The 23,242-nt window shown below is 34.6% G+C and overlaps 1 protein-coding gene across 4 annotated transcripts in view; it reads right to left on the reverse strand.

Moving 5' to 3' along the window:
* Positions 1-23,242, reverse strand: part of negr1 (neuronal growth regulator 1) — a 533,948-nt gene that overhangs the window by 239,192 nt on the left and 271,514 nt on the right. For all 4 annotated transcript variants that reach the window (XM_088598882.1, XM_088598880.1, XM_088598879.1 and 1 more), the window contains exon 3: positions 2,325-2,450. In XM_088598882.1, coding sequence (XP_088455008.1) covers positions 2,325-2,450 — 126 coding nt within the window. The remainder of the gene's footprint in view (positions 1-2,324; positions 2,451-23,242) is intronic.

The raw sequence follows: 23,242 nt of genomic DNA on the forward strand, positions 1-23,242 counted from the left end.
AAAGTATTGCCCTGGTCCACATTCTTTTTTTCATTGACCGTCTTTGTAAAAGTAACACCACAGCATTTCGCAATCACGCATTTGTTTCCAATCATGCAAAGTACAGTAATTTTTGAGAATCGATTCACCATGCCTTTCACATGCTCATAAAAGAGATTGATTTAGGAACATAAACATATTACCGTATGCAAACTGTACTGTATACAGTATGTATATGTATATTTAATGTCTTAACTGTGCCCGTTTAAGTACTGAATATTTATATAGAATTTTACCACTGAAGGGAAATCTTAGTGCCTGAGCATAAAAAGAATAGGAGCATACTGCAACGGGTGTGAAGGCCATAAACGATATTAATTTTGGAACTTAAACATACAGTATATGGCTGGTCTCGGTACTTTAAAGAAAACATACACACCAGTATTCCATTTCTCCCTAAACATTTTAAGCATTGAAGTCTTTAACTAACGTGATACCGGAGTCAACAAGCATACTTTTAGAATTTGATTAAAAGGGAATATAATATGGAATCGCGTATCTAAAGAAATAAATAACGATATAATTATATTCATGTTGCAAAAAAACTGCAACGGACATAAAAACTCCCTTGCTTTTAACAGAGCGTTCCATAATTTCTAACTACGAAAATTATTTAAACTGCGACACTTATCATTCAACCAGAGCTCGAAATATCACAAGGATCCTCTAGAGCACAGCAAAGACTCAGTCTTCCTGAGATCGTCGGATTATGAACGAATAAAAGCATCTAGATGTAAACCACAGATTACAAAGTAAATACCCAGACAAACACAAACGCGTTTTTAATAAGATGCTTTTATTCGTTCATAATCCGATGATATCAGGAAGACTAATGGGGGTCTGGCTTTTTTTCTGGAAAACCATAACTCTGGTCTTGTCCAGATTGACTGTCAGCGCTCAGGTCTGACAGTGCTGCTCCAGCAGCACCAGGTTCTGCGGCAGCCTCTGTTCTGTGGGCGACAGCAGGACCAGGTCGTCTGCAAAGAGCAGGAACTCGATTTCTGTAATTAATGCAGATCAGTAAATCAAGGGACAAAACAGTTATTGCGCCCGGCTCCTCAATGGGCTTTGACGTGCTAATGCGTTGGTTTAACAGTCCGGGTGTGGCAATGTTTTTTATTATTGTTATAGAGAAACATGATCAGATTTTCCCCGGTTCAGAAAAAAAGATCTAAAATACTGTACTGTATACTAGTTTGTCACTCTTCTCATCCCCTCTTTGCTAAATGGCTTTTGAATAGAGTCACATGAAGACAGAGGTGAAACAGCCCTACACAGCCCTGTCGCAGTACACGAATATAATTATATCTTAATAATTTCTTTAGATACGCGATTCTTTTAATACAGTCTTTGCTGTGCTCTAGAGGATCCTTGTGATATTTCGAGCTCTGGTTGAATGATAAGTGTCGCAGTTTAAATAATTTTCGTAGTTAGAAACTCTGTTAAAAGCAAGGGAGTTTTTTTGCAACATGAATATAATTATATCTTTATTAATTTCTTTAGATACGCGATTCCATATTATATTCCCTTTTAATCAAATTCTAAAAGTATGCTTGTTGACTCCAGTATCACGTTAGTTAAAGACTTCGATGCTTAAAATGTTTAGGGAGAAATGGAATACTGGTGTGTATGTTTTCTTTAAAGTACCGAGACCAGCCATATACTGTACGTTTAAGTTCCAAAATTAATATCGTTTATGGCCTTCACACGCGTTGCAGTATGCTCCTATTCTTTTTATGCTCAGGTACTAAGATTTCCCTTCAGTGGTAAAATTCCATATAAATATTCAATACTACAACGGGCACAGTAAAGACGTTTACTGTAAATCTTTCTACGACAGACCAACGGACCACGAGTGCCCCTGTCGGTCAACCAATCACGTACCGCGGTACCGCGCGTCATCGTGCGTCACAATGCACGACGCCGTAGCCAATTACCTCCGGTATGTGTGTGTACCACACACTTTGAATGGCTGCATCTGTATATCTTACACCTGAAGAAGGCTTCACAGCCTAAACGTTGTGCTTTCTCTCTTCTCTTTAGCATGGAATAAACCTATTACTTGTTCCTTTGCAGACTATGCATGCTAACACAGCTTCCCACCTGAACTATATATATATAGTTTTGTGAGACTCTTTTTATTGGTATACCTTCTACATTCCCAGAAGGAAAAAGTTTCTGAGACTGTTATGAGACAGGATTTTACACATTATGTGTTTGGGAGATGACTTGTCCCAATTAAAAGATATTGTGTGTCTATGATATTGTGCTTGTTTCATACTCACCTAATGGGGTTATGTGTCTCCAGGAAATTGTGGGCTCTGGTTTCCCGTTGGCCAGGCAATAAAGTGTGACATTGCTGCCCTCATTTACAATAACATCAGAGGAAATCTCATATATCTTCGGGGGAACTGTGAAAACACACATTGAATAAAGATGATTAATTTATTGTTGGCTCTAAAAATGATGTTCAGTAATTCAAATTACAGTAAAATTATAACCTTGTACATACTTACAGTATAAATTTCACCATTTTAAGCAAAACCTGATAAATTAAGAAGCTGTGACATAGCATAGAGAAAAAAAATGTACAATGAGTTTGTATCTATACATAGGTTTTAATTTGACTTTCATGGTGCACTCATAATTAAAATGAACCTCTACATTCTTAAGTGTATTTTATTTCTTTAATTTAAAAATAATCTAAATAATACTTAAGTATATAAATACATTTGTATAAGCTGAATCTAAAACAATACATATTAGGGAAAACCAAGAGAAAAATATTCATTGTAATTACTGTACTACAACAGTGAAGTGTCAAGATGTTATAAAGATGTCACAGATTTTGCAAGTCCTTATGTTCAAATAACATTTATACTACTGGTAAAAAACATTTTTATCTAAGTAAAAATATATCTTAGATATATGGAAAAAACTTTTTTTTCCATTGACAAGAGAAGGCAAATCAATTTAAAACATTTTCTCTGTTCTTTGTTCAGGCTTGCAATTTATTTTCTAAAGCTTTCACCTTTAAGATGGATCCTTCAGTGCTTTGTTATTGATTTTTCATGGACATTTCTTCTTCTGCAGGCAAAGTTTGAGAGCTGGCATGATTGATATAATTGAATGGTGATCGGTCCAGCAGTTGTGAGTTCCTGTCACTGCTCTGGTGATGTGGACAGGTTTGTGATTCCAGGCACAGACAATGACATAGTCAGGTTGCCATGCTTTTGACTGTGAATGCTTCCAGGATGTTTTGTGACTATTTTTAAGATGATGTAGGGTGTTGGTGATGTCACGTCCATGCTCTGAGCATCTGGTAATATTGCTGTTTGAGCTGATTATTACTACCACTTCCTTATGAATGGTTCTATCTAGAAAATGGCATCTCCTCATGCTCTAGCATTTTAATTCTCCAAGTAGAATGAGTTAGACATCCTTTGGGAGGACATCCATTTGGGATATATCAATTTGCTCTGAAATACATTTTGTACATTACAATTTAAACTATGTCAATTGTAAATTATGTAAAACTTAGTTGAATGAGGTTCCTCATCCATCCACAAAATATGGATTTGCACCAGTCCTGGAAATATTGGATCTAAAACTTTCTTGAGATATCTATTATTGTTACTACTACTCCTGTTTCTGAAAATACTGTAATAACAATAAGAATTAATTAACCAATGGAATCTATTATTTTATTCTCCCTTCATCCAAGGGTTATAATAAACTGCATGTTTTATAATCTCAAATTGATGTTAGAGCTAGAAAACTAAGATTTCACCTAACCTCTGACTTCATTGTCTGTTACAGTATATTTCAACTTCAAACGTTCACAGTATAAATTTCCCACCTTAATTTTCACTATTAATCACAAAACATTTGAACTCTTTTGCTTTGATTTTAAATAGCTCAAACTGTAACCAGTGTTTTCACTCCTTTCACTTTTAAGCCCCTTGACCGAAATGCATATCTTCTTTGTCATAAGCTCCTTTTTTTCCAAGGGAAATTAATGGCATTTCAAATCATGCATCCAATCTAAAGTAGATATGCTTTTTTAGAATATCTTTCATCAGATTAATTAAATCTCAAGTTTCTCCTTTTTCCTGGACTGCCAATTAAAACTTTCTTAGTTTATATAATGAGGCAAACTTATCCTTGTTTCTTACTAAACCAGAACTCGCTCACTTTCCTTTTCACATGACAAGCAAGCATCCATCATTTCTGTAGCTGCCAGCAGAATGGCTCAGTTTTACAGTTGAATGACTACCTTGCAATATACATTCTGAAAATAATACAACATACCTATATTCTAGTTCAGGTCTCATGTACAGTAAGATATCAATGTAGCATTTTAGACTATGCTGTCCAGACAATACAATAAAAATGTATTTTTTCTCGTATGTACATTTATTAGTGAGGCACATTACCTATCAAATTTAAAAATCTATTTTTTAAGTTGATCTTTTTAAAAAAGTGTCAAAGCATTAATTTAAGGAAACTAGTATGGTCTCTTTCATTATATGAATTTACATCTGTTTGGTTTAGAATGTTGTTAATCTAGTACAAATGAATTATTTCCTAATTTCCACAAAAAAATCCAATCAAATTTGCAATCTTAATTGTTAGAATTGTCAGTAATAGATTGCATCAGTTTAGAGGACAGAAAAAATATAATAGATTACTGTAGATCACCTCCAAAAGAAAAAAAAAGTATAAAACTGGTTTCAATATTACCATATGGTATATACTGTATATATATACAGTAATATATATGTATGGCCTTCTTTGCTTACAGAAGGCTAAAAACTGTGCACAAATAGGCATTATGTAAACTTTATGAAAACATGAAAAGACAAAAGAGGGTGTAAAAGACTTAACTACTGTATATAAGGTGCTCACATATTTGCTCATTTTTATTAAACAACTGATTTGTACTGAGCAAAAAAAAACAACTAATCTTGATTTGAACTAATAAATATGACAGTATTCAGAAACCTAAGAAAATGCACATAGACGGACAAAAGAATCATAAAAAATACATAAAAAAAGTCTGATTTGCTCACTAGGACTGAATTCTAGTCTTAATGGCAACTTATTGACTTACGAGTGTAAAAACCATATTTCATGTCAGTCCTTGTCTCATATGTTTTGATGTTTCAAATTGTCCAGCTTACAGGCTTTTTTCTTACACTGTACAGGTAAAAAGAGGTCTAAAAGTAGGACCTGCTCATTTCAACTAGACTTTATACTTTTAAAACTTTTTAAAAGTAAGGCACAAAATTATTTTAAATGTTTTTTTATATTCCAAAAATATACTGTAGGTGTAAAAGTTAGACAGAGCCTTCTGCTTGGTACAACTAAATCAGCTATCATGCATCACTATCACCTAAGGCATAAGTAAAAAAAAACCCTGAGACACCTTTGCAGAAGGGCAATGAAGCAAATCAACTCTTCCAGGAGAAACAGAATACAGCTAAAAAATATGCTGTTAAAAACCACAATATGTCTGAGACATGGTCTTTTTGATAGAGAATTATAAGATACAGTACATCTTAAACTACTGTATCAATGCATCAATTATAATGTATTTTCACATACTCATACACTTCATGCATGCTTTGCTACATATAATGACATTGTTGAGAGGGTCTCTGTGTACTTTGTATACACCTTTCCTGCAGAAGATGCAATATTTTATAAGGTGGACATTTAGAGCTGGTTTGAACTGGATTGGAAGTATGCTGAACACAAGGGCTTCTATGTAATTCTATACTGTTATATACATGTAGGAATGCATGCTATGAACCTAAGTAAGGTCTTTTGCTCAGGTCCTCCATGTGCTATTGCATCCTTAACCAGAGATCAGCAGTAAATCAGAATCACCCAGAGATGTTAGTATCGTAAAAGGCACTATTATTATGTACTGTCCATATACTTCTCACAACAGTGACACAACCAGGACAAAATTCTAGCCAGCTGACCTGCTTAAGCAGGAACTTTTTCTAAACAAAATCTTTCTGGAAATCTAACATATTGCTTGTTCAAACATCTAGAAACATCTGCTTATTCCTTAACATGGCTACCATAAAAAGAATCACATTAAAACTAATTGTAGTTTTCATAATTTCATCTGTAATGTATGATAAATTTGCCTGTGCTTTTTTTCTTTAATTTTCCTCACTTTTTTTACAGACATTTACAAAAACCCTTTTGAGCCCTGGTGACCTGTTACTTTTAAACACTTTCAAATTATATAATGTTACATTTGTTCAGCTTGCATAGCTCTTCTTTAACCTGGGGTGAGTTGTTTGTAATTGCTTTATTGAATGTTAGTGTGAAACATTTATTCAGTACTGTATGAGTTCCTTCTCATTCTCAACAAATTAGTAACTATCTGCTAGGCTTCTGAATCACTCATTAAAGAATTGATGAATTTGGTTCAAAATATAGGAAATGCTTATTTTACACACATATTTCCAAAAAGCTAACAGCATATTCATTTCTTGCTTTTAGGACATGCATCTTTTTTTTTAAACTGCCATGACATTACATTTATAACAGAGTTGCAAAATGTAACAAATGACTGATATATAATTCAAATGTTTACTTTTTACCGTATGGATCAGTGTTATAACGTGATATGTTCCTATTCTCTATAAGAGTCTGATCCAAATGACTTCATAGACCTGTGTATATTTTTATTCTTGTTCCAATAGACATCCAAGTCATTTCCATCCATCCCTCTGGTAGCAGCTTAGATTTCATATTTGTCATATTCTACTACATATAGTAATAACTAAAATGTCAGTGTCTATAGTAGCACAATGGAATCTGTTTTTTGTTTTTCAAAATGAACAGAGCTGCACATCACAGACCTACAGTATGGTATCATCTTAATTTATTGTCTAAAGCAACATAAAAGTACCTGTTCCCTGTCGAAAAATCAAAAAATACAGATGAACAGTTGGTCTGATTTCTGGTGTCACTATACACATGGGCTGTACTTGCTTCATTTAAAATAAATTTTGTGTTTAAATATGATATGATACATTTTATTAATTCCCAAGGGGGAAATTAGGTTGCAAGATATTAGTACAGTTATACAGTACTAAATGCAATGTGTGTTACCAAGCTAGCATTCACACTATTTAACCTTTTCTACAGTCAATTGTGAGTTTCACATATTTCACTATACACTGTATTTAGTTTTTTGTTCCTCTTTAATTAAATATGTCTTTCATTAAATACATTTTAAATTAACTCTGACACCTGCTAATTGATTTCTTCATTTGATCAAAGGCTGGGAAGCTTCTGCATTTAAAAAGGCAATTCTCAATTAGCTGTTTTTTTTTTGGTAAAGTGTAGGTTATGTCACGACCACTAACCGGCCCAGACCAGCTCCGAAGAGGTCTAATCAGTCCCAGCAGCTGGGTGATAATTACAAACGCCGCCGCACGTGTTAATTCTCTTCTTACCGTGCGGCAGGCTGCATTATTTAAGCCGCTCTTACTCGCATATCACTGCTCGGTATTGAGTTCCCTACCTGTGGCTCTACCTAACGTTTCTTTCACTTTGCCTTACCGGATTTTCTGACCTCATCGTTTTGCCTTCGGACTACGTTTCTCGTCTCGCCCCGTGGATTGTTTGCTACCCGTGTCTATTTTTGGTATCGACCCTGTTGCTCTTGTTCCGACCACGTATCTGTCTCTCGTTCTGGATTGTTCGCCACCAGTGCCGTTTACTGATCTCGACCTACCTTTCGCCTTCGGATTACGACCCAGCTCCTGGATAGCTCTGTCCGCCTACTCACCGCCCCAGGAATCCTGCATCTGCATCGGATCCTTTTCATCACAACCCAGCCTACGTTACAGGTTAATCTTAATATTAAAGATGCATCAAATGAATTATGTAAGTTATGGTTGGAGACTATCTTAGTCTTTGGAAAGAAAGAGCTATTGAACATGAGATAGGGACAATTAAGCCTTCTGCCTCATTTGATTACTAGTAGCTTATTGGTCTGAGGATCACATTCAGTTTCTTGAAAGAAGCCAGGGTATCAGCTTCAATAGTACAATTGGGTAAATTGCTCCAGATATCCACAATACTTTAAAATGAAAATCCTGTTCTGAGCTGAAAATGCAATTCATCATAGATTCCACTAGTTACCTTAGGTTCATGATTGGCTGTTGATTCTGAAGAAGTCTGTTGGATCTTTTATAAGTCTTATAGCCATTATATGATTAATGACTTTGTTGTTAGTTGTACAAGATGTGATATTCTGTAGCACTTACAGTACAAGTGCTCTTGAAGTTCTTAAAAATGAGAAAGTCAAACATTTTCTCCCTTCTTTGCTTTAATGAAAAAGCCTTATGCATAAGCCTTATGCTTATGGTCAATTACAACAAAAGTAAGTACTGTGCACCTGCCTAATATTTCAGCAATTTCAGTTTAGAGCAAGGGACCAGGTACAAAAATGTACTGGTATTCAAAACTCAAAAGTCCAATGAACATTTCAACAATAACATAAGAAAAAGCAATCAAAAATAATAATAAAAAAAACATTAGAATACTTTCACCCACTATACCTACAGTATATGTCGGTTTTGATTTGCTCCCAAGATTAATTTGATTTCAGATAAACGTTGGATATTTAGGTTAAGAATACAGTAGCAATTTAATGTAATTTTACATTAAAATAAATTATGTTTCCATGATGGTTTACTTGGGCTCAGATCTGGTGAGTATTGCTTTCACAGTATAGTAAGCATATGGGAGGCAGTTACTATCACTCCTGTAAAAATATCAGGTATTTTAAGGGATGATCACACTCTGCAATGGGCTCTGTTACAAAGCTTGGACTTTGTGCCTCTGTATTCCCAAGCTTCCTCCCTAGCTATGTCTACTGTGTTTTGCTTTGTATCCCTGTCCTTCCCCTGGCTTGGTTTACATCTCCCCATGTTTGATCCAAATCACCTGATTTCTGAACCTACCTCCAGTGCTACAACTTCATGTCTACCTAACCATCCCACTTGGTCTGCCCCTTGGTGCTTTCACATGTCTCCACCTCAGCTGTGTAGCTGCAGCTCAGCGGCTGCTGTGTCTCTGCCTGTTACACCACTATCCCACCTGCAGCTTTGAACCTCTGCCTGTATGCATCACCTCTCTGGAGTCTCAGTCAGCATGCTGCCTGCATTCCCCTTGGGTCTCAGCCTCCTCTTGCCCAACAAGTGGGTTCTCTTATACAACCCCTAATTTGCTAATAGTCCCACTGAGCAATGGGGTTATGACACATTTAACACAAAATTGTGTCTTACATGAGCAGCACAAGTACATGTGTTATACTGCTGGAATATCATCATGAAAGGCAACAAGTGAGATCCCAGGACTTTATTAATGTAGAGGCACGCAGTCATATTGCTAGCAATCACAATAAGCACATTCCAGACCATCACACCCAGACCTCCCAGAGTATCATCTGGCACATCTGTGCACACTTTTTTATTCATCAAGTTGGTGTGCACTAACCCTTGATTCATCACTAAAGATGATTTAGTGACAACATACCAATGGCTCAAAGGCATTGTTCAATGACAATGATAACTATAATAGTTGTTAATTGGCAGAATTCGTTTCTTTCTTGATTTTCACCAGTCTTGATATTGAACAGGTTAAATAACATCATAACTAGTGCCCAATCAACTCATTAATGATGTGATGTAGTGTTTATTCAATTATCAAAGGCACGACTGTATCTTTACCAATCATGAATTTGCAATTTATCAAAATGATGTAAAAACATGTCATCTAAAATCTAAAAATGTGTATCTTTTTTTCTCCAAAAATCATGAATGGAGTGAGGAGTATCTTTTGCTGTTAAGTATATAATACAACTGTTCTATCAACTGCCTTGGACTAAAGAGTTCATGGAAATAGCACAGGTACTTCGCAGGTCATTGCCAACGTATTATGAGAAAACCGTAATTCTTCTGAAATAACTGAAGGTATTCCTGAATGCTAATTTATTTTTCGTCAGAAATGGATAGTTAGCATTGCAGCATTCTAATAGACAATATTCTAAGAAGAAATGACATTAGAGAATTGCTTAGTACATACATAATAGACTAATGAAAACAGTAAAAAATGAAATGCTGGGAAGAGCAAACTGCAGTTCATATGACATTACCCTTCAATGTGCCTATAACTTGCAATACATACAAATACTATAATTCTTGATTTGAATGATCAAAACAGTGCAATTTCCTTTTTATTACTGCTATTTTTCTTTTGACTGTCTTGTACTGGAGAAACATTAACTGAACTGCTGTTGTAAGTAGAAGCTGCCCTCCTCCTGCCTCTGCCCTTTACAATGTATGTATTATTATATGCTCCAGAATCTTGTTCAGTTTTATCCAGCAGAGTGACACCCACGTATACACTCTGTCCCTCTTTTTAGTTCCCCAAGATTTGTTTAATTCCTGTCTATTTTTTCTTGATTTCTCATACATCATTTCAGCCTATAATGATTTTGCTGTTTTCTATCAATACTACCAGCTGAGTTAGAGATAGAAAATACTTTCTATCACTCTTGCTGGGCTCAGCTTATAAAGATTCTATTGCAAATTCAATGGTAAACATTATCATAATAACTACTTTACATCCTGAAAATGCTCTAAGCCACGCATATACCAGTTGAAGTGCTGCTGTGGAAATGTATTGAAAAGCTCATGAATAAGAATGGTCTTCTCTTAATGAGCATTGACTAATTTATAGGAACAGAAAAAACATTACAATGGAAATAAATACATGGTACGATGCATTATGTACTAAATACAGTGAGTGGTAACTTTCTTTTACAAGTAAGCAGGTGGTTGGTGGTATTTGAAGTGAGGTACGATATGATAGGTTTGTTTTATGGTTCAAACTTGAAATATTACTTTTTAGACTTTTAGAAAAATTATTGAAAAACTACAAAACATTTACATACAATATATAACTTTTCCTACTTCATTAGTGCGTTATATTACTGTTACTGTAACTATGCTACCTAATCAGACATTGTAGTAAACATTTTTCTGATAAAAATAAATGCATATCCTGTCTTTGAAAACTACCTAGTGTACCTGCATGAACTCTTTTAAAGGGGATGCTGCACCTTGTTAGCGCCTTATGTGACCATTTCTCACAATCATTGTCAATTTTTGGCTTTGCAAATACAGTTGTAATCATTATAAAGATCCTAGGAATTAAAGCCTACTGTGAGTTAATATAAAACTTGTAAAATAATAACTAACACCACTGAAAATCTGATATTTGTCAGCTTAAAAAAATAACAAAATGTAGATAATTGACAGGCATGGATTTTTCCTTGAATTCTTAAATACTTCCTTTTCTTGATTTATAATGACAAGTTGAATTAGGCAATCAAAGATTAATTTATTAATTAATTTAATCAATTCAGACATGATTTTAGGACATTTTCCACCATTTCCTATTTGAATGTCTTACTCCAGCTTTTGTATAAAATAATATTTGTTTCATTGAATCAAATAGATGGTAATCCTAATAGATATAAAGTAAATTGGACCTTTTTGTCCAGATTTATGTCCTCTTAGCCACAATGAAACTGTCATTGCCTGTCTACTATCACTGTTTACTTCTACTAACTCTCACTGTTGACAAATCTCCTTAGTGACTGATAGCACAAATGGAAAAATGTTGGACTTGTCTGCTGATTGTATCTGTCCTTAACAACAACTAAAACCACTGTTTAATTTACTTAGGTAGGTAAACAGCCCAAAAACGTTTCTCAGTCAATAGGAACTTTGGCAAAAGTTAAATAAGGTCAAAGAACCAATCAGTAAGGGGAAGAAAAATAATTTACTTGCCACTGTTTTATAGAAAAAGGATAAAAATACACTGTATATTCTTTGCTAAAAATACTTAGCAAAACAGACACCACCATACTTATCTCAAGGCAATCATTATTGTATTTTTTGGTGTTTAAAACAATTTTATCATAGACTAATTTAATTTCAGCATATGCCTCATCTCAACAATTGATTTAACTTTAGTTTACTTAAAATATTCAATAAGGTGACCTTGTGCAATTTTGCAAGTGATCACTATGATGCTTATATGCAACCCTACAAATTTTTGAAACTTAATGACATGACCTGTACATTAACTTGACTATACTATTTTGCTGATGTGAAAAGCTGGAAAACAATGTTTTTGTAAGATTGACAATAATATATTAAAATTTCAGTGACAAAAGAATAAAAAACAGATTTGGGTAAGAATACTGGCATAAAATCTGACGTGAGAGATCTGAGATTAATGGTTGATTATGATATACATTTTGATAGATATTATATATATAAAAGTATATAATTTTCGAAGCATTGCAAATATTTTTCTTTATTATATGATGAGAAGGGAATTAACTCTTTGTTTTGGATATGACTACTGTAATGCCGAATTGTAAAAATCATCAAGGCTGCATTAAGAATTGACCGATTATTGACAGAATAATATAAATATATTAGCGCATTTTTGACACAGAATCTTTTTCTAAAGACTGCATATTCCTACTCCTCAAAGCAATCTCTTTCTTCAGTGTTTCTAGACCATGGAATTGCTTACAATAATACACTCATACCCCAGTATCCAAACCTAATGTGTTCCTGAAAATCTGTTTGGAAGGCGGGAGACCGTAAATCAAAAATAAAATTCCATTATTTCTTATGTGGAAAATTCCACCCTGTTCCAAACTGAAGACAAGTTCTCTCAAAAACGACCCTAAACATATAATACCATACAAGGATGAGTTTCTCGAAAACATCAAACCACAAAGAACATTGTAAACTCGATCTTAAGATCGATCGATAATTTACGAGTGTTTCCCAAAACCCATCACAACTAAAGTAGCATGTTAAATCCTTCATAATCTACATGCTCCCCGACCCACTCATTAATCACTAAGTACTTCTTAAACTGGCTACCTCTTGTGCCAAAGCAGCGACAGAGAATGCCAGACAGAGCACATTAAATACACATCATGACAATTCTCTGGAAATTTAGATACTAAGATTTTATATTAAGGATTTTGATATTTTGTCATACTATGTAAGAGGAAATTTGGAAAAAGAATATTTATTTATACAGTAATGATTTTATTAGTCATCCTGGGCAAATTTCATATTCATAAGTCAAATGGTCCAATAGTACTCCCTCTTTTAGTACTTTTGAGGTGGAGTTTACATTTTATTTAAAAATGTGTTATATTGTAAGGAATATGCCCCTGAGCATAACAGGGAGCTTGACTGCCCAGGCTGACAGAGGTCTCCTTTAGCTCAGCCAGCAAGTTTCCTGTTGTGTGACACTGGAGACCTGGGTTTGATCCCATTCTGCGGCGGGATGAACTGGGGAGGGAGCGGCGAGGGCACATGCCCAGAGAACCCGAAACCATTACAATAAATTTAGTTTAAAAAATGCTAAGATTTATACTTGACTAGATATGATTTTCATGATGAAATACAGTAATGCATTATTTAAGTTAAACCACTGGGCTTAATATTTATTTATTTTTAAAGTTCAAATACCGTTTTATGTTCTGTCATGATTGTTGATGGTAATGCTTAGACCTACTTGTTTTTAAATTTGATTATTTGTCCTGTATTTGTTGAGTGACACAAGCCAAGCTTAGTAGTTAATTTTTCCAGATGTCATGTTAATAAGACCAATTAAAATGTAGTTCCAATACACCCATTAACTATAAATAACAGCAGTATTTTCTCATGAAACACTGTGATTCTTAACAATGGCAGCACACCAAAAAATTATTGCTTTAAATCAAAGATGCTGTGCAAGATGCATACACCGCCCACGCAGTCAATCTTGGTTTTCTTTTATAGCCTTTCAGTCTATTTTTTCTCTTAGAAACAATAGGTGTCCGATTTTGTACCTATCTATACTCTTTTGCTTAATTGGTTGTTAAATTATGATGTCATGTTTACTTCATATTTCTTTTCACAATTTTATTTAATCCCATTGAAAGACTAAAAATGACACCATGTAATGAAAGTATTGTTAATCGATTGTTTTTCAATCGACTTGTGATGCTTTTTGCTAAGTGATTTCAAGGGCAGGGTAAACAAAGAAGTACTTTATACTCACTCTTAAAATGACCTATTAAGAGGGGTTTGGGGAAATACTCGAAAAAGTAGCACTACGTTACCAAGACCATTATAGCAAGCTTAGCGAAGAATGCAGTTCTACTCAAATAAGCTGTAAAATAATTAATGATATCATATTTACATTTTTCATTCTTTCATAATAGATAGCTATCCAAGTGATTGGCTAGAACAATGTGCATACTGTTGTTGACTATTAAGCTAAGGAATCTTTTTCTCTTCCTTAAGACCCCATAATGAACAGCAACTACAAAATAAACAAAAAAAACACTTTGAAAATGAGAGCACAAGCTTTGCTGCCTCATGACGTCCTTCACCCCAATGCCTTGCACCCCCACAATAACAAGCAGCTGTTCGGTGGTGCTGAATTCAACTGTTCGCAGATGATTCTCAGCCAAAATCAGTCACTTTTAACTTCAAAGTTCGGATTAGCGAAAATTTGTTCCTAAAACGAATTACAAGGTACCAAATCTTCATGTTTGGCTTAGCGAAAATTTTTATACCGGGGTTTGAGTGTAGATGTTTCTTCTGGCAGCATTTTATTAATTCAACCTTTTTAACAATTTTTGCTCTTAATTCTAGCATTAAATTAAATACTAAAATGACTAAATTAATTAAAAATATCTATACAATTCGTGCATAAAACTCTTATGAGGTAACACAATGAGTGTAATGAAATACTCATATCCAAATGGGTACTAGTGCAGTTTTCTTTATATAGAGAGGTTGATTTCCTTTTCGTAGCATCTGGTATTGAATTTTTTAAAAACAGAACCTATTTTCTGTCCAGTATTTACAATAATTTTATTAAGTTTACATTTACAGTCAATACTAATATTAAAGTTTCTTAACCCCTTTCTTTATATGTTGAAATGATAAGAACTTGCATACATACAGTAAGTACTGCACACAATGGATTCCAATAGTTTTGAGTAGGAGTAAGAATAGCTCTAAGGCTTTCTACAGCATAGTTCTGTGCTCAAAGGGGACCCATAACAGTAGCTAGGGTCAGCAGAGCTGAATTACATTCTTCTTTCCTTGTATGTAGTATATAATGATAACAAATATTATTTAATCCATAACCCTAAGGATACATGGATACATAGTTACATTTAGTGTGGTTTTTAATTTGAACAAATCCCAAGGAATGCCAGCACTTCAATACAATCCAATTAAGAAAGAATACATTTTTTTCTTAGAGCGAATTCTCAAACCAGACTCAGATGACAATACATGGTTGTTTTAACCTTCTCATTTTTTATTCATTATGCAGAAAACCAAGCCAAAACAAAAAAGAATTCAAACTCCAGTCTTATAGTTATTTTCTTAACCTGGCAATTTTTTCAACTGCTATATGGTTGTCGTGTATGCTCACTTTATTTGAATTTTGCTGTCGCAGCCCTGCAAAAACTCACATGATAGAAAGGCTACATCTGATCTGAGAGAGCTATCCTGTTTCCAGTCTAAAATGAATAAATAAACCCATAATAATGCCACCTTGAATTATGGAAATGCTTAAAACCGCAGTATTAGAATGCAGGGGGTCTTCAACTAAAATGAAATACATACCTTTCTTTATATGAATCCTGACAGGTTCTCCTAGGTTGACTGCTACCACCTAAATTACAGAACCCCATTACTTTACACCTACTGCCAACCCACATTCCAATTACAGACCTGGAGAACTGTGGCTTCCTGTCATAATTCAGATACCAACAAGGACAAAGCTGGTTTTAAAAAGGATTGTATTTTTTAGAGTATTTTGTGTATCTACACAGAAACTTAGTATTTTATACAAATAGTTTCCAAGCATAATCTAGTTCTACCATGTTTTTTTTATATAACAACATTATAAAAGCAAGGATCTTTTTTTCATTTCTAAAACAAAACAGCTTTTCATATTGAATGGGATTATTTAAATGATATTTTCACAACACAGCCCCGTAGTATCTAATTATCTCTGACAATCTCTTTGCTTTTATTGTGTTTACTGACTTTTAAGTTCTATTAAAAATGAAACCCTGAGGGGTACTAGTATTTTTCATTCTTTATTTTAAAGAACTTGTCTAATGTTTACAATTTTTTTATTACTTTCACCAATGTACTGTATTTTAAGAAGGAATTTTGATTTAAAAGAAATTACCCTTTTGAGTACCATATTTGCCTTGGATATTTTACTGAAAACCATTTATTTGAACCCTCTCTTTTATTTTTTATTTTTGTGGCAGACAAATATATAAGTGTAAGTTATTGGAAAATATTATTTTATTAGTAAATCCAACCACTCCATTGCATTGTTAAGATCCTGTACCATATTTAATGTGTTCTAGAGCTTAGTTTCTAATAAATGTCTGAACTCTGGAAAGGGCACATTCAAGCTCCCCTTGGTAGGCCGTCTCCTCAAGCGATGTCACTCTCAGGAAGTGGCGCACAGCTTTTTTATATCCCAATCTCCTAGAACAGCTCTATCTTTCAGTAGAAGTAGTATGTGATCTTCTTCCTGACTCAAAAAAGAATAATAACTGGTGAAGCTGTCACAGAGCTTTTTGGGAGATAAGAGACATTTCAGAAGGGAGAGTGAGAAGGTACTGACTGAAAGAATACCTAGAGTGTGTGCATATGCGATTGATTAACTGGGGCTGGAGGTACAGTATTTCCATGAGAGCTTTCAAATGCTTGCTGCTGCATTTTCTTTTTGAGACATTTGGTGTTTAAAATCAATAATTTATGCTATTTAGCTGTGATGCAGAACAATAGACTATAGAACAACATAACTTGGACCTCTGTTCTTTTAAATACAGTATGTACAGTATGTACATTTGCGACATTCAGCATATGCATACATTACACAATAAAAAACGTCTCTATAGAAGCTTACTAAGGAAAAATAAGTTTTAATTTGGTGGAAGAGATTATTAAGGAATATCCCAAGGGCACATGTGTAATTCTGCTTATTATTCCCACCCTTAGGTATAAAAGAATTGTCATATCTAATCTTTTTTTAGCTATTATTATTTTTTGAAGCCTAGAGACTCTATTCAACAACAGATGAAGTAAGCAATGCAAAAAAAAAGCTGTAGGGAGCAATGCATACAATAAGCATTTAATATACAATATCAATGTGATGATTATTTTCCCTTAGTATTTCATCATCTGTAAAGTACAATACTTTTCACTTTAGAACAGAATGAGAAAGACATAAAAAACCTGAGAGGAAAATACCTTATTATGTTGACAGTAAGGGATTCTTTTATTTTCATGCCAAGTCCATCACAGGAAAGATGATCACTCAAGGGCAGTAAGATCACTTGTGTCTGTTCCTCTTTATTCCTCACATTATTTTTTATTGTTTTTTAAACCAATGTGGATTCAATTTGCTGTAGATTTGTCTGATTTTCTTTTATAGAATAACTTTTCTCAGGCCATGAGAACCTGAAAAAATATATTATCCTTTCCACTTGCTTGAAAACATTGAGTGTCACTATCCACCTAAAATGTGAGATTTAGCTACCAAATGAATATTTTTTAACTTTGTTTTGTTTTCTAAAGTGAATACTTTCTTGTGTTGTAACTTTATGCTGTAAGCAAATACAAGATTCAGAGGCTGATATGCTGAACAAGTGATGAAGACCAGTGGGATGGAAATTGAAGAAACCACAAAAAGTGTCACTTTTCTTTTTTCTTTTAAAATTAAAACTGCTGTACGCTACCTTGATCTCTAAACATTTGTGTCTATTTCATACATTAGTTTTATGTCAGTTTTTATTCAAACATCAATGCATATTTCACAAAGTAATCAACTAGACACATAAATAGATGCTCCATCAAAGATAAAAAAGTATACACAACATTATGAAGTAAGTAGAGAAATAAGCATTCTCTGGCTTTTTAAACCCATTATCTGAGGACGATCCTTTACGGCTAAGATGAACAGATGATGTAGACCTTTCTAGGGCTATCATGTACAGATGCAGCCATTCAAAATGCGCGGGCGATACCGCATTATTTTGCGGTATGCTGTAAGCAGTCTACCGCAAGCTACCGGTAAATACCGCGAGTTACCGTAAATTCTCCTATAATACGACAAGCAAAATAATAGTATCCGGAATTTCCGCAAGGTGGAGCTAATAAAGCTCAACCTCTCATGTTTGAGCTGTGGCCATCAAAGTCTTTAACGAAGATATTGCTAATAGTATTAATAATGAATGACCTTGGACAAGCTGTAAGTGTAAACTCAAAGTATTGCCCTGGTCAACATTCTTTTTTTCATTGACCGTCTTTGTAAAAGTAACACCACAGCATTTCGCAATCACGCATTTGTTTCCAATCATGCAAAGTACAGTGATTCACCATGCCTTTCACATGCTCATAAAAGAGATTGATTTAGGAACATAAACATATTACCGTATGCAAACTGTACTGTATACAGTATGTATATGTATATTTAATGTCTTAACTGTGCCCGTTTAAGTATTGAATATTCATATCTAATTTTAAAATCTTAGTAGCTGAGCATAAAAAGAATAGGAGCATACTGCAACGCGTGTGAAGGCCATAAACGATATTAATTTTGGAACATAAACATACAGTATATGGCTGGTCTCGGTACTTTAAAGAAAACATACACGAAACATGGTTTAATTATGACCAGAATCGGTCTTGAGATATTTTTAACTTGATTTACAGTATTTGAGAGGTATGTCTTAACACCGATACGACAGTGCTTAAGTACTGCTCACGTATATGTTTCTAGGTTTATATTATGCATTTCATACGGTCAAATTACTTTTGAGCAACTAATAAGAAGCGCAAAACGGTATGCGTTTTAGTTTCGTTTTGTGCTGGGACCTGTGGATTGATTAGAGATATCAAGTACATACAAGTCATTTTTTAAATGTTGTAGTTCGTCTTGAAAAAATGTTACGAGTACATCATCTATTAACAATTACACAGGTTCTGTTTCCATATTGCGGATTTTGGTTACATAATATTATTTTCTAGATTTCACGTTGTGAATATATGATTTGGGCAAACAGAGCCGCAAAGAAGTACATTATGTGTAAGGCAATTTATGCTTCTAAAGTCATGGTCAGCATTTATTATTGTACTGTGCTGTAAACTTGTTCTGTGCCAAGTCACATTATTTTATAGCGTTTTTATAGCGTTATCAAATCCGTTGGCGCTGTGTGTTAGTTTCCTGACTCCCATGTCACATGGTCTGTGATTGAAGCCTGTAAAACCGGTTTAATTCGTCACAGCCAGCACTCCGGTTGTAAAGTAGAAGCAGGCGAGATTTCCAGCGAATGACACCTCCCCCTTCTTCAGGTGTGAGGGTCTTCTGCTCAGAATGAAACGCTAAAATGTAATGTAGGCTCTGAATGGGTTCAATTATGATTTGGGCTCGATTAAGGTCGCTGCCTTTCATCTAAAACCCTACTTGAATCCTTCTAAACTAAAAATCAGTGTTAGTGAGCTCTAAATAAAGAGGTATCCAGGTAACAGTGAAACGGGCGGACAGTCTGGGGAGATCGCCCGTTTTCCATGTAAATAGTTCCCTGGTTCCGCACCCCTTGGTGTTTCTCTAGCTCTCTCTCGGGTCACCTGATCATTAGCTCGAAAGATTTGAGTGCTTTGTGTATATTCTAATGGTAGTGGGGGAAGGGTGTGTGGGAACAGGTTTGGTTGAAATTGCATTGGAGATCTATGTTCTTCACACCTGAAACATTTTCTCTGAAAGCATTTTCTTCGCAGTTTAACCGATCTTGTTACAGCATGTTACAGTTTACTATTATTAACCATATTCATTTTAAGTGCTTAATGTAAAATCTTGTAAAAATATATTTTCATTCTTCAAATATACATTAAGTCTGACTATCATATAATAAGTTAAATACAAAACTAAAGAAAAATAGGGTTAAATATAATTCAAAATATTTTGCTAACAATGTTAACTGTTTATGAATAATAAAATGTATTAACTAAGGAGTAGGATGGCACAGTTGTTAGTATGTTTTTTGTTTTGTTTCTTTTTCATAAATACAACAGTAGTACCTGATGTCTCAGTGGCTTTCAAAATTAAATTATGCATGCAAACCTGTGAACTAGAAAGATAACTAAGATATCCATCCATTTATAATGGTGGCAAAGTGGTTAGCATTGCTATCTTGCAGCACTGGGGTCCTAGGTTCAATTCCTGCCATCATGTGTGTGTGGGGTTTACATGTTCTCTCTGGGTTACATGGTTTTTCTCCATATGTGTGATATGACTCCCTCTCGCACTCCAAAACATACTGGTAAGTTAATTGGTTTATGGGAAAACTGGCCCTGGTGTGTGTGTGTTTGTGTCTGTCTGTCCTGTGATGGACTGGCGCTATGTCCAGGGTGTATTCTGCCTTGTGTCCGTTGCTTACTGGGATAGGCTCCAAATCCTCTGTACTGGATAAAGATATTAGAAATGGAAGTAAAGGCACTGTGTGGATGGAACTATACACAGTGTTAGAAACCCACTATGAAATGGCAGCATCTCACTGAGAATAAAATATTTTATAGTGCTGGCTTAAGGAAACAGCCTTTCCACCTCTCTTGCACATCAGTATCCATACCTAGTTATTTAAACAAATTGCCTCTAATTATAAACATCTTAATATACTGGCTCTGTGGATCCGCATCAGCTATGTTTGCCCATTCCTTCAATTCATGTGCATCCAACACACAGTTCAATGCCAGCAACTCCACATAATCTAAAATACAATCCTTATTTCAGTATCTATGTAAACATATAGTCTGTTAACTTCATCATCTTCATCAAAAGTATGCCTAACCCCATTAGGAAGTGGTCTTGTTATAAGTATATTCCTCAGCTTTCCCCAAATTATCTTCTTCTTGCCAACATCTCTAGTCTTTTATCCTGCAATAACTCAGCCAACACTTAAATCTCCAAAAGCTGCTTGTGTTAATTTCTTTAAATCACAAATATCATCTGTAAATACTGGCCATGTAATACTCTGCATTGTGGAATAATAGTTTATTTTAAAGGGAACTAGAGAAACTAAGAACTAGAGAAATCAAGAAAGGCTTTTTTTCTAGAATTAATAAATGCACATCCTGTTCACTGGGGAAATTAAATCCACACTGAGCAATCTTCAATATGTTCAGAATATGACAGCAAGAATCCTATCAGGGATGCATTACACCTGTTTTCAAGTCCTTGCACTGGTTACCTATCAGATTTCGAGTCAACTTCAAAATCCTTATCCTCCTTATATACTGTCCTACAACTGTTATTATTGATCACCGAATTATTGTACTTGACATGACTTCATTCAGCCTTTCCTGAACGTCTATGACAGGCAGAGAGAGTGCTGTTTCTGGTGCGATCTTTTGCAGCTGACATTTCACTGTTTTAAACGAACAAGAAATTAGATTGCTCATAAATCACTTATTCTATATAAACACAGCGTAATTGCCCTCCGAAAATCCTCTTTTTCTTGTTCGTTTTAGAGACCTTGATCGAAACTGATTTTAGATGTCAGAAAGGATTTATTTTCTCTGTATTTCCTACATTGCTTTGTCGAGATTTTAACTTTATATCTAACTTTATATCTAGGCTCAGATTTAAACTATAAATCGTACAGTAATTAATAGCAGTAAATACTGATGTTTATACATAAAAAGTCATGCCTTGGAGTATAGACCCCCAAAGGAATGCCATAGACTCAAACTGCAAAATAAACACATACAGAAAGAAAGTATTTGTATTGTAATTGCAAATCCTGGTACTGATGAGTGATTGGTATGACTTTCCTCATTACAAATCTCTTATTAGAATTTAAATTTCTCTGTAACTCCAGGTCAGAACAGAGAAAATGTAACTGCCTTAAAGAGTTTACAATAATGAAAAATAGAAGGATAAGCATGATACGTATGTCTTCTGTCATTTTCTAAGTCATGTTACTGAGCACCAAATCTTATTGAGAATATGAATCCATTTAAGGTTTATACCATTAAAGTAACGGTTTATTCCATGCTGAAAATGTTTGTACCAGACTTTTTTGAGGCCTGTTTAATTGTGTCTGAAGTCTGATGTTGTAAATTTTATTGTTAAAAAGATCCATGAAAATGTCACTACTAAAGTTAGCTGGTACTGTTGGTATTGTAAGTGGCAAGTAGAGCTCATATTTTAGATTTTGTGTCGTTGCTAGCGTTGAACTGTGTGTTGGATGCACATGAATTGAAGGAATGGGCAAACATAGCTGATGCGGATCCACAAAGCCAGCATATTAAGATGTTTATAATTAGAGGCAATTTGTTTAAATAACTAGGTATGGATACTGATGTGCAAGAGAGGTGGAAAGGCTGTTTCCTTAAGCCAGCACTATAAAATGTTTTATTCTCAGTGAGATGCTGCCATTTCATAGTGGGTTTCTAACACTGTGTATAGTTCCATCCACACAGTGCCTTTACTTCCATCCATTTCTAATCTCTTTATCCAGTACAGAGGATTTGGAGCCTATCCCAGTAAGCGACGGACACAAGGCAGAATACACCCTGGACATAGCGCCAGTCCATCACAGGACAGACAGACACAAACACACACACCAGGGCCAGTTTAAATCTAACCTCAGAACCTTTCTTTCAGAAGACTTAGTGTCTGTATCTGCTTCATTTTCTAATTTTGGTAGCACCTCTAACTGCTTGTCTTTCTTATATGCATTTACTTTGTAATCTGTGGTCCTTTTATCTGTTTTTACATCTACTGTATTGCTTTGAGATGCCACCTTTAATGGTGATATATCAAATAAAGTTTTTTATTATTGTTATAGGGAAACATGATCAGATTTTCCCTGGTTCAGAAAAAAAGATCTAAAGTATACTAGTTTGTCACTCTTCTCATTCCCTTTGCTAAATGACTTTTCATACTAATCTGATCAATCTAACTGCCAGTTTTCTGTGCTTTCTCTATCCTGCTAGATTTGCAATTATTCTGAAAATTTTCATCTTGA

This window comes from Lepisosteus platostomus, chromosome 11 (assembly GCF_059453375.1).
Source record: "Lepisosteus platostomus isolate fLepPlt1 chromosome 11, fLepPlt1.hap1, whole genome shotgun sequence".
NCBI lineage: Eukaryota > Metazoa > Chordata > Actinopteri > Semionotiformes > Lepisosteidae > Lepisosteus > Lepisosteus platostomus.